At 25.3% G+C, this 25,479-nt stretch overlaps 1 protein-coding gene across 1 annotated transcript; it reads right to left on the bottom strand.

The window, feature by feature from the left end:
* Positions 1 to 260: 260 nt before the first annotated feature.
* LOC129981078 (small G protein signaling modulator 3 homolog) lies at positions 261 to 23,490 on the bottom strand. Its single transcript, XM_056091725.1, has 20 exons — positions 23,327 to 23,490; positions 23,043 to 23,137; positions 21,520 to 21,704; positions 20,515 to 20,581; positions 20,301 to 20,431; positions 19,811 to 20,005; positions 18,395 to 18,529; positions 17,433 to 17,628; positions 16,355 to 16,500; positions 15,337 to 15,564; positions 14,576 to 14,761; positions 10,938 to 11,093; positions 9,634 to 9,738; positions 9,496 to 9,554; positions 8,833 to 8,926; positions 7,270 to 7,340; positions 6,488 to 6,536; positions 4,868 to 4,953; positions 4,230 to 4,352; positions 261 to 3,232 (listed from the first exon to the last, which is right to left on the bottom strand). The coding sequence occupies exons 2-20, from the start codon at positions 23,104 to 23,106 to the stop codon at positions 3,100 to 3,102; spliced, it is 2,409 nt and encodes an 802-aa protein (XP_055947700.1). The 5' UTR covers positions 23,107 to 23,137; positions 23,327 to 23,490; the 3' UTR covers positions 261 to 3,099.
* Between the last annotated feature and the right edge of the window lie 1,989 nt (positions 23,491 to 25,479).

A 25,479-nucleotide genomic window follows, 5' to 3' on the forward strand; every position in this document is an offset into this window, starting at 1 on the left:
TAAATTTTACATTTTGTGTACACAATATATATCCTTCATTCCAGGAAATATTAAATATAGACACTTTTATACATTTTTGAAAAGAAATAAGGATTTAACTTTTAAGAATAGAAAAAATGAAATTACTTTTTTATGAATAAATATCAAGAATATTACATGTCAAGAAAAATCTAATTGCCTATAACAGAAATAGTAATGAAAAGGAGAATTTTGAATAATATTTTCAAATCAAGAAAATTCAAAAGCCAGCCTGCTGTTAATCAAAAGGATAAAAAATATTTATTTAATCTACATCATTAGAGGTAGTTTTAAACAAGAAACATAATAGATTTTATCTTGAAAGATAATAAACATAAGTAAATCTTTCAGTAACACACAATCACTATAGTATAGTGGAAGTTGACCAACTTGGAATAATTTCTACATTGTTATTAATATTGTCATAAGTGGAAAAATTAGAGAAATCACTACATAACATTAAAAATTTCAAAAAGTCCTGAAATTTCAATTAATGTCATAGAGATATGTTTATAACAAATGATTAATAAAATATAATATTTATATATGTTTCATTTCTGCTCAACAATTGATTAATTGAATCAAACAATTTTATATTTGTTTGCCATTAAAATAAAGGAATGACAAAAAAAATGATAAACACATTTTTAAATGTAACCAGAATAAACTATAAAAATACTTAACAAAACAAAAATAAAAGTCAGAGTGCAAAAATGATATACAAAATGCAGAGTTTAATTAAATAAATGTATTCAGATAGCGATAAATATATGATATATCCAACTTGACACCAACTGTAAGTTTACAAAAATTCTTGGTCAACAAGAATTAAGCAAAGGGAATGAACTGTAACAAAAACTGATAGAGAAATTATTTTTGAATTATTAAAAATACAGTATAATTATAGTAGAATACAAGAATTCTATAGCAATTATTGTTTCATTATTTTATCACAATTAAAAATTTAAATTCTAAAATGGTCAACAAAATTGCTTCTCCGACTAAACATATATATTATAGTAAATGTGATTAATTCAATGATTATATATAATTATCAACTTATTACATTAACTGTAATATATATTTTTATGCATTTTAAAAAATGATTTTTACAAATTTATAATGGCTTCATATGTAAGATTTCCTATTAGTATAACTCAATATACCCTTCTCAACACACTTCTCCACACTCTCCCACACTTCTCAAATATACCAAGTACAGTAATAGATTGCAATAAAATGTTATAAAAATATCAAGATTTTGCTGCATAAGATTACATTCTTGGGCAAACCTGTGTTATTTTATTATAGCCTTACTAACAATTTTTTTTTCCTTCTTTTGCCAATACTAATGCAAGACAATTAAAGCCATCAAGTTACAAGAAAAATACTTTATTTTCTTTTCACCAATATAAGGTGTTTCTGCAATAACTTGATGGAGACAACAATAAAAGGAACTTTAAGATAAATATTATGCATTCAAATAAGGCTAACATTAGTGAATAAATACATACTTTTCCCCCATAAAATAAATATTTTATAAAAAGGATTTGTAAAGTATAAAAAGATAGAAATTAAGAAATATAAATGCAATTCTTAAAAATGAAAAAGGAACTGTAAAGTTATAGTGACTAGAATTAAAATAAATATTTTAAGTACACAACAAAATGAGTATCATAATAGAAATATAAAATTGAGTATAAGTGGGAAATTGCAAATATAATAATGAATAAAAAAGAATAACTATACTGTTCAATTTTTAACTGAAGTGAAAAATTGAATGCAGCATAAACAAAGAACTTTGGTGAAATATAAGACATAATTTTCATTAATTTTGACTAAAATAAAATAAATTTGAAAGGAAAATAATCTTTTTTTAAAGCATAAATTTTCTTCCAAATCATTATTATTATTCACAGAAAAGAATTATTATTCGTTTTTCAGTCAAAACTACAATGTGATTATTAAGCTTTAAAGTGTATTTGCAGATATAGGAACTGCAATTTAATAACAGGAATTGTAATTATATAAAAACTTAAACATTTGTAACATAATGACAGTTTAATAATCAAAGAATTATTTACATTGCTAATAACATTATTTATCACCAGGAAAACCATGAGTATATGATATATAATAAATAAAATAATAAATAAAATTTTATTTAATCAGCAGTATACCTCATAAACAATACAGAAAACCTTTTTAAAAAATTGTAATAAATTATCAAAAAATCTTATTGATCATCAAATACTACCAAAAACGAATGAAAGTTCAAGACTGCAAAAGATATAGAAATTTCCAACAAATGTGAGTTATTTCAAGATTGAAAAACAACTTTAGATTAATAGATTACATTCAAGACCTGTTGTATTATTTAAAAAAATATAATTTTACGCTTTTTAAATCTTTGTTAAAATTAAGTACAATGGCAGAATACTTAATAAAAGTTGTAATGGTTGTTAAAATCATTCATAAAAAGTTCTTTAAAAAATGAGGAGTTTCAGTGCTTCTCTTTTTAAGATCACAGTTGATACAATCATCAGATATTTAATATAAATTTCAATTCACTCAACAATTAATAAAGAACATCATCCTCTATATAAAGAAAACTCTACTAGATAGGTTTTAAAAATCAACACTGGGTCTAAAATTGCAGGCAAGGAATGTTTAAAGCTATTTGTTTAAAACAGTGAATGAACAACAAATAAGTTAGTTAAAAGATACATGCAATAACCATCTTAATACTAACAACATTTGGATTATTAAAAGATAAATAAAAATATCACATGGACAGAAATGAAAGAAAAAAATAACTCTGCTCACCACTAAATATTTTAAGCAAAAGATATATTATTAGTTAAAAAAAATCTCAAGCACTATTATGGTATATACATATATGGAAGTTTCATATGCATTATTAAATGCAACACTTGTAAGTGCAATGAAATTATACATTAAAAAAAAAACATTAGCTAAATGGTTAAACCAGAGATCATAAAAAGCATATAAAGTGAAGAAGGTTAAACTTTTATGTACTTTGGCATTTATCTTTTTGGTAATTTCAAATGAAAGTTAAGGTCACAAATCCCAAGAAAAAAGATGATGTTTCACAAGCATATCACGGACTCCTTCTTTCAAAGGCTGAGATGGTTCTTTCTTTACAGGCAGCTCCCACTCAGGATTCAAATTAAAAGCAAACTGAGCAAGAAGCCTGAAAAGAAATGCATGAATGTTCATCAAAAATATAGTTGTATATTTTAGAATGAATGCGATAATACACAGAATAATTTTTGAATGGCAAATTTGTTCACAAAAATCATGTAATGTTATATAATAAATGATACAATATCTTCTAAGATTTTTCTTTTATCTTCTGGGATAAAATATTTTCAGGATATTTTATTTTGTACTTCCATTTAATTTACAAGAAAGGGGACTTGAAATCATTCAAATTAAATAAATTGTATAACATTATTCTAACAATATTTCTCATTTTTTGTAAGTTTAAACTGTATTATAATTCTAAAAAAATAAGTTTTTTTTTAATAATATGCTTAAAAAAATATTTCCGATCATATAATTAAATATTATTTAAATCGTGTCAAAAAGTTTTGTAAATTTTTCTAATACTTTGTTAAAAATTAGTTATGAAATAATAATTTCAAATTTTTTATATATAAGATACTAAAAGCAACCCTCTTGAATGCGACTAACGGTCAAATGCTTTGTTATTTTATAGCATCAAAATTTATTAGCTAACCTGCTATATAAAGATTAAATTAAATAAAATCTAATTTTAGAAGAAGATGAAAGGAACAAAAAAGCAAGAAATTCTAAAGCATTTGTTTGCCTAATAAATTCTAATGTAATTGAAAAATTTTTTAATTATAAGTAGTTTTAATTTGGCCTGTACTCTTCCCAACTAACTACTATTTCTATAAAACGTACAAATGAAAAAAAAATCTAATAATATTTTCTTTATTTTCAAAAATTCTACAATTCTCTAAATTAATGACAAAAATCAGCTGTCACTAAAAACAAAGAAAAAGAAAATTCCAGTAATTTGTAAAGTATCTCAAGGTAATTCAAAATTACTATGTCTATTTAAGTGTGATAGAACTCGTTTACTTCCCAACAAAAATTCTACATCAACAACAAAAAAAAGCACAAATACAAGATTGGAAGGACCGGAAGAAACAAATTCTTACCTGAGTTCACATTTAATTTGTACCCAACCAGGACTATTTATGAAAGACCATGGATGATACCATTTCTGTACAACAGGTATGCAAGAACATAGAACTTCAAACCATAAATGTAGAACTTGTTCACTAGAGCAGAAGTTATAACAGGGAAAAAAAATTTAATCTCATATAATCCAAAAATTAATTTTTGGACTATTTTAAAATATAACTGTAACTTTATATTGATTTTCCTGATTGTTACTTTATATTATATTACTTTGAACTATTTTAAAAACAGTTAGAGCAAGTTTTAAACTTTATAGAAATATTTTAAAAACAACTAGAACCAAAATCCCAAGCATTACTTCCAGATTAGAAAATCAAACTGTTAAAATTATATTTGAGTAAAATGCTTTTGAATTGAGTATTCATTTAAATATTAAAAGATATAGGAATTAAATGTTACCATTAAGTAATTATAATATATGGAACTGAAAGAGATGCTATTATCAAAGTTGTATATTACTTTAAGAATATCAATGAATAAAATTGTTGTACAAATAAAATTTAAAACCTTGTAGCAAAAAATAAAAATCATAAATGCAAGTAAAAGTTATATTAATTCCTTTCAAAGTAACAAAAAAATTAAAGAAAACTCTTACTTCAGCCCAATGCAGACAAGAGAACGAAGCTTCACATCCATTTGAGCATTTGCAGCATCATGGGACAAATTTATTGCTTGCACTGACTATATAAATAGAATATATTTCATAATAGTTTAAAAGCAAATTTCAAAAATATAAATGTAAACAATGAATCTTATTACCAATTATCAATAACAGACTCTTTTGACTACTTTTTTGTTGAATATTAAAATGTTTCTGATTCTGACAGCTAATCAGAGACTCAGTTTCTAAATTTAATTGAATTATTTTTTAAAAAGTGTCCATTTGTTAAAGTTTTCTCATTTTGATGGATTATTACAGAAATTATTAAGTGAAGAGTTGTTTCTAATTTATTGCTATTAATTATACCTATTATTACAAAAACAATTTCAAAAAATTACAACAATATTTTAGGAATTTCAAACAAAAAAAAATTGGAAAAAATTATACACATTTTTTAGGAAAAAAAATTCTCAATGAAAAATACTACTATATTAACCTGACAATTTGTGTTTTTTGTTCTTTTTAATTATTTTTACCAGTTTATTTGTGATACATGACTTTTATGTACAGAAATAATTTCATCAACCTTCTTTTAAAAAAATATTAAAAGCATAATTTTTTCTTAGTAATTGTACGAAAATGAAGGACATTTTAAATTTCTTTTATATAATGTTATATTTTCAAAACATACCTATCATTGAAATTTCAAACAATTTTGAGCAATATCAATAAATATCCATATATTTATTGGCATAATATAAGAGCACATAATATGTATAAATAGTTTGCTTGAATTTTAGAAAAAAAAATGTTAATCTGGATAACAGATTTTTAAAAAAATACAAACATGTAGGATTACAAGAAAGTAATGGCTTCGATATAGTAAAAATTCATTTGAGACATTAAATGTATCCTAAAATATCACAATGCATGCATCATAGATAAAACTACCCCATCATTAAAGTTATTGGAAATTCATGGATTTATTGAAACATAATTAAATTTATATTCTCTTTGAATAATTCTTAATTAGCAATGAAAAATTATATGTAAAAACTGTACAATGTAATAAAAAACCCGAAGACAGTTTCTGGTACAATTGGTATTTTTTGTGTTCATGACAGAATAGGAAAAGATTGCTTGGATATCAATACTTAAAAGAAAACCAAATAATCAATTCAGAAAAATATTTCACGAGTTCACTTCAACATTTAGTTCTCTGAAACCAACTACCTAAAGGCAGTCACAAAAAGAATCATGACCAGAACTTATACTTTATCAGAAGCTTTAGATATCATGATTCTGAGTAAGAATGGAACAAACAGCTGAATATAGAATGTGTGATGTTTTACTAATGTATACTTTTCCTCATTTGATCCAGTAGAAACTACACTTTGAATACTTTTCATTTTAAAGTGAGAAATTTGAAGTTGCAAAATACCAGCTAAATATTTAAATATTACAAAAAAATATTACTTCTCTTTAACTACAGTTTAATATTCATGTTCAATTCAGTTACTTTTTAACTAGTTTTTTTTTTTTTCAAATATACTAATGAAAATATTGGATAGCCCAAAGCATGTCAAATCTGGCACATCTCATTCCTAATCTTACCCGATAAAGAATCTCTTCAGGAGTTAAAACCTTTCCATCTTCATCTAATCTATAAAATCAAATGAAAATTTTAAATGAAAGCAAACATATTAATATTATATGTGTATAAATCCAACAAATTAAATTAATCTTTTTATTTTACTCATTCTATATAAATATATTCACATTAATATAGGAGAGGCCGACTATCAATTATTATTCAATAGAACATTTATTTTCCAAACTGTCAATCATGCATGCCAGATTACATAAATATTACAAGAAACGGTTTTGTGCTAAAAAATAATAAAATGGATTAGTTGTCTTTTTATTATTATTATTATAGAAAGCTAAAAAATAGCAAAAAAAAAAATGTATTCATACTTGCCATTAAAGAAAACATATATAAATTATATATACAAACTAAATTAATATTAAAATACTATTGGAAAACATATAATAAAAGCAAAAAGCATAGAGAATTCCAAAAAAAATTTTAACAAATCTTTAAAATAGATAATAACTGTAATTATATGTGAAATTTAATTATTAATAATTATTAATCATTTCAATAAAATCTCTATTTTCTAAATTATTTATTTTAAGATTCTTATAACAAATAACAAAACAACTCTTTATATTTAGGATGAATACTAAAGCTACAATATTAAAATGTGCATTTTCTTATTTACCTACCACAAAAAAAATTCATTAAGTGAATTCACATTATTCAAAAAATATTACTTTCTATTATAACATACATAAATGCTTAGTGCAATAAATTCTTGCAAAAAGAAACTTACCTAAATGTTTTACACAATACTAATCTTGAATATACAGAATTGAAATCTTTTTCTACTTCTTTATTTGCAACCTACAAACAAAAGGAATATTGAATCAAGTAAATCAATTTGATACTGATAAACATTTATTTTAAAACTGTATGACAAATAAGTATTTCAAATTAAACTGACTTCTTTATGTATATAGAACTACTTACTAATTGTTATACAAAGCAAACTTCACTATGGTTTAATTAAATATTGCATACCAGTAAAGCAGAATGTAATATGTAATTTAATAGGTTGTGAAAGAAATAATTGAATAGAAATTATTTATTACAATATATCTTTTAGATTGCTCAATTCCAGTGATTCGTAGTGGTAAGTATTGAAAGGAAAACTCCACAAATGAAATGTGTGAAAGCATATAACACATTAAAAAAAGTATGTGAATAGTTTCACATATTTTTTAAAATACAATTACTAATTAGATGCAGAATAATCAGATAAGATATTTCCTTTCATATTTTTCAATGAACTAGTAGAAAATGAAATAGATAAATAATTTCATAAAAGCCATTCACATTTATAAGACTTGCATGAAATAGATGTACATAATGGATTACACGAATGACAAATGCAATGATCTTATATTAATAGAATTAGAAGAAATAAGTTGCACTATCATTAAAAATTTATAATTTATTTACTTTTAATTTAAAACACTTTAAAAAATCATTATTTTTTAAAATTAACTAAATTAAGTAATAACAATTATTAAGCTTAATTGGCCTTAGTAAATGATTCATGGTCATTCTAAAATGGTCAGATCATTAAGTAACCACTATATGAATGAAGAAAACTCTTCAAGGATATCCAATAAAGTTTTTCATTTTTATTTCATCAATACATAGTTAAACTATCTTAACATTTCAATTTCTTCTATTGTTTCCCAGGTCATACTATAAAAGTAAAAAAATGGGGAATGAAGAATAATTAAGGAATGCTAATTACTATATGTTTCTATTAAAAAATTTTGAATAACACTTTTTTTTAACATTTATAAATTATCCATTAGAGAGATAAAGTCAAATGATCTTTTGTCCTAAAATATAAATACATTTCAGAAAAATATTTTTTAAAAAAACAATGCTTTGGAAAACTATATTTCAGGCATAATTCGACTCATAATTTACAAGTATTTAATAATTTATCAGTATTTAGCAAATTTTCTGTGGAAATCAATGTTAATGAAAAAATTATACACTAATTTCCTGGAATATGTATCAAAGATTTTTTTGACTATGTTATAAGGGATAGCAATAAGATATTCCCTTAAAAAATGATTTTATTGTATAATGACACAGGAAAAAGTTAATATTTTGTGGGGTAATTAATGTAGAATTAAATTCACAGAATTAAAAATTCTGTTTTTCAGATAACACAAAAATTATTAAAACCAAATTTTAAAAAAAAATGTTACAAAAATGTTTATTATTTGTTATGAGAAAATCATAAGAGGAAAAAGTTTAAAAAGCAAAATTTAAAATATCCCAAACATATACCAAAGCATCTGAAACTTACTTCTTCTATAAATAACCATGGATGACATGGGCCTCCAAGAATGGAAGATTTTTTCATTCCATGCTCTAATACAGCTTTTATAGCAGGACATAACCTAAAATAAGATAAGAATGGAAATTCGAAAGATTTTGATATAACTTTGATAAAAAAATGAATAATAATTATTATATGAACATATCTAGAAATTTTTTTTATTAGTTTAGCATATTTATGATGACTTGATTCAAAGCCTATTTTTATAAAAATTTCTTTAAAAAAAATCAGAAAAATGACTAATTCTATAAAATTTTCTTCAATTACTATAATTGTTTCATGGATGGAATAAAATGTTTCAATAAAATGCTGATATAAATTGATTTATCAATTTTCATAACAAGATTTTATTTGTAAATTTAACTATACATTTCTATATAGTTATTAAAAATGAAATACTATCTTCTGTCTTGATTAAATAACTTTTCAATCAATTCAGATGTACTAAATAAGAATATCAACAATTCAAAACTCCTTTCATCAGCACAATGATTTAAAATATTGCCATAGTAAACATTAAAAATATAGCCAGTTTAAAATTTTAAAAAATTATCAGTCTTTAAAATTACTATATAATTCAAAGATTTAACTAGTTGGTTAACTTTTTAAAAAAATAGTTATATAACTTACGTTCCACGAACTAAATCTGTGATGACTTCTGTTACTGAATCATCGCCAGCACTAGAATACTAAAATTTAAACTCATTAGGAAAAATATACAAAATTTAAATTAAATAACTTAACTGTTTCATAACTGAATCTCCTTACTTGTTTGCTTCTTTCATCAAGAAGCTCTACGAATTTTGCAGGAAACCATCCTCTTAACCCATTTAGCTCTCCTATCCAGCAGTGCTCATCTTTTTGGCTTATAATCTGTAAATAAATATATAAATATTATAGAAATACTTTTTTATTAAAAGTATAATGTAGACCAAATTCTTAAATAAAAAACTTAAGAAGAATGAAAATGAACAATTCTTAATAAAAATCCATCAATTGAATTAAAATAATTTTAGCTTACTAAATGCAAAACAAAATTCATTGAAGAATGCAAAACAAATTTTCAAAGTGATTCATAAAAAGCTTCTAATAACAAAAGAAATATTTTTAAATTCTCCCTGATAATTCTTAAATTACTACGAAATGCCGTTGAAAGATTTTTAAGCATTTTTTAGTTTATGAATACTTAGAAGCACTAGTGATTCATACATTAGAATTCCTGAGCTGTAGTACCCTCAGAAATTATTCTCAAATCTTCCATTAGTCTACTTGTCTGCTTCTTTGTTTGTTTCTTAGCTTCTCTGTTTGGTTATGTTTCCATAGTGAGATCAATGAAAAGGAAACAGTCGAAAGAAAAAAAAGAAATAGAATCAATAAACTAAATATCTGAAAGATGGGAGTTATTTGGAAACAGCAACAAAAGGTATCAAAATTCTTTCATCAAATAATAGACACTAAGAATCTTTTCCCATCGAGTTTAGCAGTATCTAGACTGTTCCAAGTGCACATGAAGATTGGCACACTGCTAACTGTGTGATACTCTTTTTTTTCCCCACTCCTTTTCTCTGCCCATGCAAGGGCCACCTTTGTTCTTTTGCTCGATTATTTCTCTGTTAGCTGTTATTTAGTTCTAGTTTCTTTTTCACACTAATTTGACAAACTCTTCTGCTTTAATGTTCATTCCTTTTCTTTTATTTGAAATTGCTCATCGGAAAAAAAATATGTCAATTTTCTAAACAATACATTAAAATGAATAATGTAGGGTTATTTAGAGACAAAGCCCTTATAAGAAATTTTTTTGTTATATTTTCTAAGAAAATATTTTTGAAGCACCACTCATTTTTATACTGATGAGCTATCATTGCTTTGAAGATAAACAGATGCATACTCTATTTTAAGTATTACAAGAAATCTCACAAAAATAATAAAAAGCAATTCACAGTCAGAATTCAACCATTCTTGTATATTACTTATTCCACTAATTTGAAAAGAATGGACATCTTTCACAATAAAAAAAAACCTTGACCCAATAATATATTACTTATCACATGTATTTCAAATAAAATACTTACAGTAATAATATCATTCTTTCGAAATCCTAATTCATCATCATCATGCCTTTCAAAATCCAAACATGCCTTTGCACGCCGTCGTCTATTACGAGCAACATTTGCAAAAATTTCTTGGTCTCTAGCATGACCTTCCATACTATAATCAGCTATTAAATTCTAAAAAATAAGAAAAACAATACAAAAAATATGAAAAATAAACAATATTTGACTATATCAAGAAAATAATAACGACAAACTAATTAACTGATCCAACAGGTAAAATTTTAGAAAAGACTAAACCTACTAACTTCCTATTTGACTGATAATTATAAATAATTATTAATCAAATGAAAGTTGAAGAACAAAGATAAATGTAATCCTTTAACATATGTTAGGACTTAAAGTTATATTATAATTTATAAAGTTGTTTGTAAATATTTCCATGTAAATTTATGCAATATTTCCAATCAATTTTAATTAATAATGGACATGGACAATTAATAATAGACATAATTTTAATGAACAGTGGACATTCCAATGAGCATGAACATATCTACATAAATAAAAATGTAAATCTCCAAAAGTTCATGGAATGCTTTGAAATTTTGACACAACATTGCAGTCAAATACAGGCAGGATATTATATGTATATTTATTACACAGATGCCACTCCTGTAATAGTACAAAATATGTGTGTTTTTTACTGTTTTTGATAATGGAATCCAACAGATGGCGCAACATATAACAGTACTATCTATTCGTAAAGGTATAGAGTTGAAATAGTGATAGAGGTACTGCAACCCTATTTTGGTGTAGGACAAGATAAAATCATGTGACTTCGGTGGAGAATTTGTATTTACTGTAATCACATTCTCTATTATATTTCAATGGCACTTTATTTCTCGGTTTTAACTGTTAAATTTTAAATCTTATTTAAGGCATGATTAACTCTTGCTGTGCAATTGGATGCAAAGAAAAATCTTTTAAGGATAGTCTTGTATCATTTTACAGCTATGTACAATAAACATATTCTATTTATATCCATTTATATCCATCAGTTTAAAATTTCGTAACTTGGGATCACTCAGTGATTTTGATGTTATAACTGGATAATATTTCATTGTTTGGTTTAGTTAATGTATGTATTTAATTTAGTTAACTTGTTATTAGGCTCCATTCAAACTGATATAACTGTATTATATTTTGCTACTCGCTTTAGTTTAATCTCGAATGTGTTGCACGTGCTTGGCTACAAGTTTGGCATGATTTTTTGTTGCCAATACAAGTGTATATATAAACATTATTGACCTATTAATAATTGTGTATTTATTTTAATGCAAATAAATTTCCTTATTATTTCCAATCTGTTGTTTCTTTTTTACCATAAATATTAAAATCGTATTATACCATGAACAATATTAAATCATCACTGTGAATGAAATAGTGAAACTAAAATGTATGTTTTATTGAAAATGTTATATAGTAAAATTTCATAAATGCGGTAGTAATAATTGCATGTTTTAATCTATATTAATTGGATGTTAAGATCTAAAAAGAAACTATTGGATATTCTAAAGATAAGAAACTATTAAAGAAAGAAATGCCATCTTCACAGATAAAAATTTTGACTGAATGTTAACATTTATTAATAACTTGCAGTATGTGCATACCCTAAAATCACCATTTTTGTAAAAACTTCAAATTTCTTCATTTTTTTGTATTAAAGTCAACACATTTAAGATTTCAAAAATGATTTACTTTTGTTTCTGCAGTAGTTAGAAGCAATGCTACTGACAAAATTATAAACCAGATGTGAAATATTTAAAACAGAAAGGGAACACATTAACAAGAAACATACCACTTGCTCCTTCCATTTATATATCAGCTCTATGGGTAAAGGCAATTATTTTATGATTCCATTTCAGTTTCCTGATTGCACTGTTAAATTGAATTGTCACAAATTTCAATTTATTTTCATTTAATTATTTCATGTGTTTAAAATTTTGTGGGTCTAAAATAAATTTAGATGAAAACATTAATTTTAGAAATTCAAAGTTATTCAGAACATAAAAACTGTCATATGCAAATATTTGTATAGCAGTGCATCATCCAGTCACCATTATTTCAAAGAAATTTAATAATCACACAAATGTTTTTCATTTTCATGGTCAAAAACTGAAACATTGATTTTATAAAGCAGGAAAGAGAATTTTTTAAGATATTTTAGAGAAGTGTTGAAAAGCCAAGAAAGAAAATAAAATTATTTGCTCATATGTATGTTTTCTAATAGAATAATGTATTTCAGAAACAAGGAATGTTCGAATATGCTAATGATTTATACTGCATGTAAATTATAATGATAGCTTAGTCGTAGAGGAGTACAAATGTCCTTTTCCAAATTCCAAGCATTCTTCTAAGAAGTTTTTTACAGAATGCTTTAACAATTACAATCTACAAGTTTATTACTTTTTTAAAAGAAAAACAAGAAGGGTGAAGTATTAAATATGTGATGCAGAAATTGGCATTTTGACTTATTTTAAAGTTGCCCTCATGTTAGCACACGAACATTCAGAACTCAAAAATCCAAAACTGAAAGAGTAGAAAATATTTCAATGTAGTAACTGACAACCATACAGTATTTGAGAAATCAATTGACTAACACAACTATTTCATAGACAACTACAAGACTATCATGAATTTACAAATGACCCCTACTTTAGGTAAAAACAAATCCTTGAGAAATACAATCTAGATATATAAGTGTTGCTTTAATTAAGTTAAAATATTATATAACTATCTTATTATTACTTTTTGAATAATAAAAATCCATTCTTTATAGAAGAACTTCATCATTAGTGGTATTTTTTAAAAAAATGGCATGGTGTGGCATTTTAAGAAACTCTTGGTTGGTTCCAATTTGTACAACAGTATGCTGAATAGTGACTGATTATTCAGTTTTAATTGGTTTTATGTCTAAACTAAGGGAGAATTAACTTTGTTAGTAGCTGTAGATCTTTGTTTATGAATTCAAAAAGTCTATCTTTAAGTGACAAGAGATGAACTCAATCACATATAAGCAAGTAGTACTAAAAGAATGCAACTTAGTACAGATATCAAAACTATTCACTTTGAACAACTTTTTATGCACTTCAATTAATATTTCCATTTCTAATCATTTTTTTAATTTAATAAAAGTCAATAACGGTTTACTGATTCTGCCCTTTTAATTATCCTTCATGATATGGATATTATCCTTGAAAATTACTTCAGAAGTCTTGATCAGTGGTATGTTAAATAGTCCATGTCAATAAATTTGCCTTTTAATATCTCAGGAAATTTTCGGCAAATCTGTGAAACTTTGGGTTTTCACAGATGAGTGTAAGAAAAACATTTTACTAATTGACACTTTTTGTTGTGGCACTTTTTTTGTATAAAAATTTAATTTTTGTAATTTTTACTACCTCTTTCTACAGAAATTAAAGAATATTTATATATTTGAGTGCCTTATTTGATGATACTTTGTAATATGTGTCCAATAATTAAAAAATAAACATTGATTATACTTTGCAAATATATATATATATATATATGCAAATTAAGGATATTATGTACACACAGACCCATATAATGCATATATTTTTTTTAAAACAATTACTTACAACTTTAATTTTTGGATCTACAGACTGAAAATGACGAGCAACTTGAAGAATAGCTTCTCGTAAGTCAACCAGAATTTCAGTTTGTCTCACATTTTTACTTCTGATGTCATCTTCACTTTCTCCATCACCAAATATTATTAACTGAAGCATTGATTTTGACCTTTTCAACTGCCTACGATTCAAGTGCTATTCCAAAGGATAGATAAATACTTATTAATATTCAAATAATTATATTTTGTTTTATATGTTATAATTATGCTATTTATACTCCTTAAAATGAATATATTAAGTCATAAAAGAGTCTGAAACTACAGCATTATTACTTATAAAAAAAACCCTTATGCCAAAGCATTACAAAATATATAAATTTTAAAAAAATTGCATATTATATATATATATATATATATATATATATATATATATATATATAAAAATTTCTTTAATGGTCTTAAAAATCGAAACCAGTATAAAGAAAGTATTGAAAAAAAATTAGTGCATATATTGCATGCTATACTAAAAATGCACATAAGATACTTAAATAAACATAAGTCTATTTTCCACATACAAAAAAAAAGTTTCATAATTTTAATCAATATACCTATAATCAATACTTAAAAAATCATTTTAAATATATTCACACTGTTTGAATGAATGAATACAACAAAAGATTCCCAGCTGTTAAGTCATTAATAAAATAGTAATTCTTATTTTTAAACTCCTTAATTATGGAGTAATTTGACTTTCAAATTAAATAAACTAACCTGTTTTGGAAGATTTCTCGCATTTTCTGGATTTAGAAGAGCTCCTTGATCAGCCATTAAATAAGCTAAATGTTTCCTTCTGTGGGATTCTAGGGTCATTTCATTTAAAGGCCCAGCAACTTCTTGGGCCACTTCAAAAAGTTTATCAACATCATCAACTTCGCCAGGAATGTCCGACAAAGCATTAAAAATTTGAGCAGAATTTTCCAAGACTCGAAGGTCTGGTTCCTATTACACAAACACTAATTAATGCATCAAAAAGATATGTGTCAATTACAATGGAAATTCTAAATAATACCCAACACCTAAAATACAGAGTTATTCAAAAAGAAAAAAAAAAGTACCAACTTCAAACAGGTGTATCATTATCTTCTTTATGAAAGAGTGATTGCTTGAGAAAGATTGAAAAGATATCAGTTTTGTATTAATTACTTATAGGTAGTAAAAAAATTCAAATGAATTAATACAAATCAAAGCTTACTATAACAATGATCATATTACAAAGAGATTTTAATATAGCTAGGTATACTTGAATCACCATTCTACTTAGTTTAGTTAGATTGACATAATATTTTGAAATTTTACAAGTTTCAATTCAGACTGTTTACAAATTGTGTGAAATTCAACATTTATAATGCCCTTTCTACATGTTCTACCATCTCCAGAGATTACTTCATATAATTCCTTTGCATACATAAGAATAGTGTCTTTGTGCCACTATTACTAAACTTACAAAGAAAATTGCAATGAATTCCAATATACAACAATGGGTTTCAAAAGAAATGGTTACAATTTTTACATGATTCATGACTTTTATAAAAAAATAAAGTAAAACTAATTTAATTTATTGCAACTAAGAAATAACTTATCATTTTTATACATAACTTGATTAAATTCTTTTTTTCTTTTTCCTCCATTTTGAACAACTCTGTATGCAAAAATATCTAATTTCCTCTTGCAAATCTCATATAACTCAAACAATTAAAAAAAAAATGTCACTTTTTCTGAATGAACATACTTTGATTTTCAGCATTCCAAGGGTTACTTGGAACAGAACAACTGAGCCTTCATAGAAAAATAAATCCCAGATGCGCAACAGGATCTTTGTATGCACAACGCTTGCAAACAGTGTGAGAGACCAATGGAGGGTGATCAAAGACAGCTCTAAGTATGTTAAGGGAAAGGTACTGATTAGTACACAGGGGTGTAAAAAAAATTTAAAGGAGATTTGAACTTTTAGTCTAAAACAACATAGCATGATAATGTTCTAGGCTTGATTCATCTATTTTATTTTTATTGTTATTTTTTTTTTTTTTTTTTTTGTAATTATATAGCAGTAATAGAGAGAAAATAATAAATGTGTTAGATAAAGTCACAAGGCATAAAAACATAAAGATGACAGCTAAAATAATTGTAAAACATAAATTATATTTAATAATTTAGAGGAAAAGATTATATGAAAATAAAATTAATATCACAAGAAAGTTTGTTTCCTGAATTGTATAATTATATATTTCTATTGTAATTTATTGAAAAAAACAAAAACTTTGATTTAATTTTAATTAATATTTTGAAATATTCTTTCTCTTGAATATTCATTACACAAGAAGTAATTACAAGATAAATTTAATAGTCCTTCTCTTGTCCAAAGATCTAATTTATATTTTGAATGACTTTTACATCATGCATGTGACAGGATGTAACAAAGAGTATACAAGCCTATAAACATTATTACACTAAAATGCATTATATTAGTTTGAATTTTGAAAGGCAGTCCAAGCACAATATGTTAGGAAAGCAATAAAAATAAAAACTAGAACAAGATTAGTGTCAGAAAAATTTGCATGCATGTTAAAGAAAATTTATAGAAGTTTTAAAGCAAGAATTCATGGTTAAGTATATAAAAATACAAACTAGTTATTAAACAGTTAGTTACAAACAGAAAAACTACTTGTGAAACCAGAATTAAGTTAAATAATGACAAAACAAAAAATTATGGTGAACGATAAAAATATTAAAATCAAAAATTGAAAATAATTATATTTCTTTACAGAAAGTAGTTAAACATTTTGTAAACATTATAATAATTTTTGTACCTATATCATGCTCTTTAAGTACTATATCTAGATCAGGCAACATATTAGTTATAAGAGACACTAGTACACGCTGATCTGCTTGCACTCCAATCAAAGTACTTGAATAGTATGAAGCTGGTAATAAGTCTTCAACTATGGTACACATAAGCCAAAATGCATCTTCTTCTTCTAAGAATAAAAGCAATAATGCTGCAATCTGAAATAAGAGTTAGAAATTTAAAAAAAAGCAATATGTATGAAAGATTATGATGAAAGAAACTTTGTTGTAAACTTCAATTATATTAATTGAGCATTTCTTCAGTAGATTAAAAAAACAATATCTGGCTATATTTTTAAATAAACTCAGAATGTGACATAATATTTGTTAATAATTTGGATTTGACATTCTTAAGTATTTTTTTTTTCCTGGGGAAAACAATATTATACTTTTTTGAGTATTGCTGTAATTATTTTCTATATACCCCATTTTATTTTTGTAAAGAAACAAATTAATTCCATTTTTGCTGAATTTCCCACCCACTCCTAATAGATTGAGCATGTTTGAAATGAGAAAACATTTACATCTTCTTTGAAATAATAAAAGAATACAATAGAACTAAAATTAGAAGTTGAAAAAAAAATTAAGTTTTGATTATATATATATATTTTTCATTCATGCTATGTTTTTGTAAATTAATTCTTTGATTACATCTGGAAATGTTATTTTCTAATTAATGACAGAAAAAAAAATTTCTAATATAGGCTAAAAAATTTTAAAAGGCTGGAAATATATATATATTTTAAATTGTGTGTGTGTGTGTGTTTTCAATTTCCAATATTGAAATGAGTTGAGAATGGTTTTTAACAAGGCTTTTAAATTCTTTTCAATATTATTTATTATATTGTGTATTCTTTTTTTAATTTTCATTGCATGCACAAAATATTAGAACTATATTATAAAGAAATTTAAAAAAAAAACTTACAACTCCTGTTCCTTGACAGTATCCTATATCAGGATAGAGCCAAGCAAGACCCCTTAATATTCTTCTCAAACGAGGAATACCAGTACTATTCATATGCGAAAAACACGCATTGCTTGGAAGAGTTCTAAGAAGGTCCTGAAATACATTTAACAAATTTAAAATATACAATTGATTCTTAAAAATAAAAGAACTCTCTGATACATTATATTGCACTAAAAGCAAAAAACAAATCACAAAGATCAGGATTTCTCAACTTTTATAACTAGTTTTGTACTAGAAAAATAAAAAACTATACACCACCAAAAGAGCATTTCGTAATTAAAATTCCATGCATTTGAAAAAGAGTAATTTAGGAGAAGTATGGAAATAAAATACTTTAAACTTATATTATTCAACAAGTATTGTTGTTAATATTTCATAATAATAAATATTAATATTTGTTACTGATAAGAATTAATGCTATTCATGAGTCTATTTTATACTAATTTTTTTTTTATATTTTAGGCTTTGACTTCATTAATTTCAATTATTAGGTCAAATTCAAATTGGTTTTATATTTATTTTTAAAAACAGGATTGAAAATTCAGTTTCGCAAAGCTATAATTGAAAAATGCTAATAAATTCATCACTTTATAATGATTGCTTTTTTTAACCAAAAGCTGCCTTAGCAATTTTTAACTCAATCCTAATATTTCTGATACATGAAATATCTAAAAGCTTATACTTTTTTTAATCCAAAGAGAGTAAAAAAATTCTTAACCAACTTTTATTTATTTATTATTAATATTTTTTCAGAGAAATAGAAATTTAACGTTAATAAGTAATATGCAATAGGAATCTATCTTTTCATATTCAATTAATTGCTTATTCAAAGAAAAATTATTTTCTTGATGAACCTCTTATAATGTTGATAATGAAGCAATTTATTTATTTTTATTTTCATGTTCTGAAATATATATTTTAGTCTTTCCACACCAGCAATTATTTTGCCATGCACAATGAAGACAGTTGTATTGGGACTTTGTAAACTACAATTCATTTTTTTATAAAAATATTAAATTAATATATCATAAGTGATAATCAGGGTTCATCAATAACAAAAATTTAAAAATAGCATCCTTTTTATATTAATTTAAATCTTTTGAGTAAAAATTGGCACAAAAACATAAAAAAATGTACCATTAGTAATCCATGGGATTCTCTAACATAGATTCTGCATACAACATAAGAAAATTTTATCTCATCAAGCAAATTACAAATCTGTTGAAATGTATTATGTAAAAAAATAAAGCATACTTCTTTTTAGTGAAAGGATATATTTTTATTAATAAATGTAATTTACTATAGTATTTTTTAGATGCAATCATTTTCATGAATGTAAAGTACTCTTCAATTATGAATTTTTGAAAGTATAACCTTTTCAATCTGTTTTGAAGTCATGACATGATCATTTGAGCTAGCTTTGACTACATCTTTATAAGTTAGATCACATGAGAGTTTTTTCTTCATTGCGCCAGATAAGCGCATCCACAATTGTGGCCGTAAAGAGTGTGGAATACCTTGACGAACCATTGTACTAAGTTTTTCAGATCGTGGTAATAAAGGTTCCACCTGAAAAAAAATTATAAAATATAATAACAAATTAATTTCTTGCAAAGAATTAAAATAAATATAAAAAATAGTGAGCTATTTGAAATGTTAAATTAAAAATCATAAATGTTAAGCATCTAGAGCAAAAATGTGTTGCATCAGAAAAATTCAGAATTATTTGGGATGATTAAATAACACCAAAAATATGAGCAGTTCTAAACATAGATATAAGAGAATTGTTCATAAATAACCTCAACCTAACAATATAAAATTAAACCCATACAAAAAATTATTAAAAAGAAAAATCATTAACCACCTTATCCCATGTTAAATCTCCAACTTCATTGTTGTGAGTGAATTCTAAATATGCAATCCACTGCAAACGATGCTGTGGATCTTCAACAAAAGGAATGCTAAGCAGTTTACTGGAATTTTGCTCTGGTCCATCTAAAAAATAAAAAGTAAATTATTTAAATCATTTTTTTTTTCAGTATGATTGCAAAGTAGAAATATTGTAAACATTGTCCGACCTTCTTCATCTACACGGAATCCAAATTCATCAAAGCGGTAATCAGGATGACATTCGGAATCCTCAGGCTATAAAAATATTTAAGAATAAATAACTTGTGAGTGAAACAAAATATACATAATAAAAATATCTTCTAAATTCTAATTCAAAAATTATTAAAATGAAACCAAAATCAAATATAATATATAATTTTTGATTTTAACTGTTTAAAGAATCATTTTTTCCTCTAGTAATAATGCATTAAGATATTTTTGAGATTGAGATTAACATTAATCAAGAAAAAGAACTAATTTAGTCAATTATACAATATAAGATCAATTTGATTAGTTAATTATTTATTAGTAAATCAGACAAAAAAACAAACATCAAAGCTTGCTTCATTGAAAAATTTTGGGAGAAATTATAACAACTTTCTCCAACCAATGAATAGTTTGTTTGTTAAAACCACTTGATGCAGTCAAAATGTTTATTCAGTTTTTACATAATTTATTAATATTTTTGATCTTCTGAAATTATTAATAGACAGAAGTTTCAAACAGAGGTGGTAAAATAGCCAATCACAGGTAGCTAAAAGTTGATGAATTTGATAACAAATATACTTCTAGTCTCAGATAGTGATTATAACTATATAATTCCTAGTTCATTCATTGGAATGAATTGACTATGGCATTGCCCATTCTGTTTCTTTTTTATTATTATTATTATTATTCTAAACATAGAGCTTAAACAAATATTTGGAAGCATAAAACATAAAATCTAAATCAATGGCCATTTCAATTTCCAATGAATTAATATTTAACACATTTTTTTTATGAAAAGATAAATTAATTTCTAAATAAAGTGATCTAAAAATGTCTTTCAGATTACCTGTGTTGTTTTGTGTAGTGTCATGAGTGTGCTTATATAAATATTTTCATGATAAAACTTTCAATAGAAAAAACTTGAAAAAAATCAAATATATAGAAAACATCCAAAATCCCTTAACAAACAAAAACCATTATTTTACCTGAGCTAATGTTGCCAACAAATCTTGCGGCCACATTGATGGAGTTAGAGCAGAAAATGGCCCTCCTGGGGCAGGTGAATATCCTTGACCACTTGAAGGGGAGCCAAACAAATTAGCTCGAATACTGATGGATTCAGTAATATCATCTGCATAAGGGTCATCTTCATCTTCAGACAGTGTTTCAACTACATAGAGGAGATCAAAAGATTTATATTGCTTGATGAATAAATTTAATATATGCAATAGGATAAATAAAAAAAACCTTTAAAGAGCCTAGAAATTGAAAATAATGTTTAAAAAATGAATTTTGTAATAAGAAAGAAACAATGCATAATTTTGAATTTTAGGCAAAGTCTTAAATCTCATTAGCATTCAGATTTTCATTTTCAGGATCTTCACAAGAACATTTTGTGTTTTATAATATAGTGATGAAAATCAAGTATGTAATTTTTATATATAATTTTTTTATAATATAAGAAAAAATATAGTTGTTTATTTTTATATAATTATTGAGGTAACTAGAATATAAATTTAAACTTTATGATTTAAAATATTATGATTCTACTCAAATCAATGAAAAGTTACAAATGATATATAATTCCTAAAATCTTTAGTAGAATATGAATATATATATATATGAATGCTACAAATTAAGTATTACACAAAAGATGTTTAATATGTAAATGTTAAAAAAATATATATATGAAATAAATTACTTCTTAACCAAGTTTAAAAATTCAGCTCTTTACAGCACTCTTCAATTTTTCCATATTTAATCATTTTTCACATTTTCAGTTCACTTAAATATATGAATACATGTATTTATCTGAAAAATATTAATCGATTTAAATTTATATTTCAAAAATTACTTTTCTCATTCACACATCAAAGTTTTATTTTCAAATTCTGCAAAAAATTAAAAGTCATTAGAATATGGCCTATCATGTAGCAAAAGATAATTAGTTGAATTTATTTGAGTAGTCAAAATAAACTTATTTACCCAGAGATTTTTTTAAGATCTATTATTAAAAAAATAAATCTAGTTCAATATATATTTAAAGAATAGTTTTACTTTTATACGAAATCTATAGCCTTTGTATTATTTTTTAAAAGGAAATTTAAAACATCCATCAAAAAGTGTTTTTTAGGTTTTAAAAAATATTTAAAATTTTAAGACAGATGAATGAATAGTAAATAGCATGTAAATATCATGCATAAACAAAACTATGCAAGTAAAAATTCTCAATGATTTCTTAAAATGAAATCAAATATGACAAATGTATGGAAATCTTTAATTAAAAGTTTTAAAATTTATCAGTAAAATAAAAAAAAAATTGTAAAATTTAGATAAACTATAAAGTATATCATGTGTTAATTAATTATTTCATAAAGAATATCAGGAGGTTCAACTGTATAATAATTAATTTCAATCTATACCTTACCAAACTTTAAATCACATTATTTGTTTATATTTGAAGTTGATTTTTATTCACTGAGAAAAGAATTTTATTATGATTACATACCAGTTGTATTTTTTCCACTATATCCTTCAGGAGATTTCCCAAATACAGCTCTGGCAAATTCCATAACGAAATATTTTTTCTGTCAAATGTCAAACCTGAAAAATGTTTTTTCTTCGCTTATATTTTTATAACTAAACATAATGATGGAAATTGTATTGATTAATTTTCATGACAATGGGTGTCATGAAAATTTTAAATACATAATTTAATCTTTAATAAAGTAAACATCATATGAAGTGAGAATAATAAAAGTATAATTTAGTAATCAGGTCAAAACTAATTACCTCCATTCAAATCATTGAACTACGATGTTAAATAAGAGCTTTATTTTGTTTTTACGTAATGCCACATCTTAACATGGAAACTAGAGTCAATATATAAAACTAAAATATATTATAATACTAAAATTAGAATTAACAGATGTTTTCGTTGATTTCCTTCTGCTACGGGTTCTAGCTACAGTTACAGAAAAGGTTTCGATATTGTTAAATGCCACGGTATCATAAAAATAACGGCTGAAGAGAAAGTACAATAATACAATCCTCCTGTCAGCTATGATATGTCGCACTAGAGGAGAAAAAGGAATATTGGAGATTAGGGATCTATCATCATGGCATAGATTTAAAATTTCGGGGTTAAGATTGGATTTAATATTTGAGAATTGCCATGTAAAACCATATGAGTTCGAAATTTTCAAAAACTCTTGACTAATAAACCTTCATATTAGGCCTTTTCATGATCACCATTGGTTATAGGATATAATGGCATCTTCATTTGGATAAATCTTTACTTTTAGACTGAAAATTAATTTTTAGCATTATGTTTGTCTTTCTGTCCATCGATCTGTAGCAAAGATGACTCAAAAACGATTTGAGTAAGACTATTGAAATTTGGTATATAGTCTTTGCGTCAAATTTGTAGATTTGTACAAATCTTAGGCGAAATCCATTCAGAGGAGGTCTGTCTGCCCGACTTTACAAAACGGAGAAAACTAGATAGACGAAATTTGGTTTGCAAACTTAACATCTGAAGCTTAAATATCAATCAAATTTGAATCAAATCCTTAAAAAGGTCAACTTTCTGTCGGTCTGTATTTTTACGAACATATAAATACATTAAATCAAAAACGCAATGAATAAAAATATAAAATTGTGATATATGATTGATATGTGATTTTGTAATTACAATTGCAGTTCTGCATCAGATTTTAATTTCATTTGTTAGGAACAAAACGTTTAAAATGCAAATTCGGTTTTCTGTGCCTTTTGCTAAATGCCAGGGATTAATTGCCAACAAATATCCAACGATCGTACCACAAATTCAGGAAAAAAAGCAAATTCAAGTTAAAAATCAATATTTTGTTACTGTTTTTCGCCAACAGCATGCAAGGTAATCATAATTACCTCCAAGGTCTGTAACTTTATGCTGTGAGTGAAGGATAACACATTTATTAGAGAATATGCGAGAAAGTTTGGGGATACCACTCTCACTAGCTTTAATATATATCAAGATAAACGAAACATTTGACAATAATTCTTAATTTATATTAAATACTCACTAAATAAGACTAAATTAGTGAATTTTTGAACATATGAAAATATATTTTATTTTTTAAATTCACAAGTTAAAATATTTCAATATAAATCCTAAAAGTTTCATACCACTCCAATGAGCAAAGCTTACATAAGTATTCCAAATTTTATCCGTTTCCGTCAAACAGTTTTTAAGATATGCAGAAATAACCAAGTTTAGTTAGTTTAGTTTAATTATATTAATGGTCCCATTTGAAGCAACACTAGGGCTATTTTGGGACGGACCTCGTAATTTCGAACTGCGGTCAGATGACGAGGACGACACCTGAGCTGGCACCCCCTCTCCACACCACACCAGCGGGAGGACGTTTGGTCAGGACTGATTTAACGTGCAACAGACCCCCTTACACGACGGTTCTTCGATGGAATCGAGTCACGAACCTGAAACCCTCCGGTTCCGAGAGACCTTACCACCAGGCCACCGCGGCCCGTATCTAAACTAAGGGAGAATTTACTTTGTTAATAGTAGAGGTAGATCTTTGCTTATGAATCCAAAAAGTCTGTCTTTAAGTGGCTTTAAGTGTTTTTAAAGCCACTTTAAAGCCACTTATCAAAAATATTCACTTTGAACAACTTTTTATGCACTTCAACTAGTAGTAAAAGTAGAGGTTGAAATTTGAGAATAACGAATAAAAAATACAATGTGCTTGCAAAAATAAATATATACATGCAAAAATAAATATATAGATGGTCCCTTATACAAATGCAATATACACGTTTTTGGGCTGGATAGCCTGGTTGGTAGGGCGTTGGATTCGCGTCCCTTGGGTTGCGAATTCGAACCCGGCCGGCCGAAGACTCCTCGTGTGTGTGGTGGCTAGCGTAGGTATAAATCTGTCGTGGTC

Source organism: Argiope bruennichi, chromosome 8 (genome assembly GCF_947563725.1).
Source record: "Argiope bruennichi chromosome 8, qqArgBrue1.1, whole genome shotgun sequence".
NCBI classification, from domain to species: domain Eukaryota; kingdom Metazoa; phylum Arthropoda; class Arachnida; order Araneae; family Araneidae; genus Argiope; species Argiope bruennichi.

What these genes read in the sequence shown, in the direction of transcription:
- LOC129981078 (XM_056091725.1), bottom strand. Translation starts at nt 23,106, where the DNA reads ATGGAATTTGCCAGAGCTGTATTTGGGAAATCTCCTGAAGGATATAGT. An exon ending in TGTTGGCAACATTAGCTCAG is followed by an intron (nt 20,582 to 21,519) that starts GTAAAATAATGG and finishes ATATTTTTATAG; the next exon opens with CCTGAGGATTCCGAATGTCA. An exon ending in TAGATCCAAAAATTAAAGTT is followed by an intron (nt 11,094 to 14,575) that starts GTAAGTAATTGT and finishes CTTATTTTTTAG; the next exon opens with AATTTAATAGCTGATTATAG.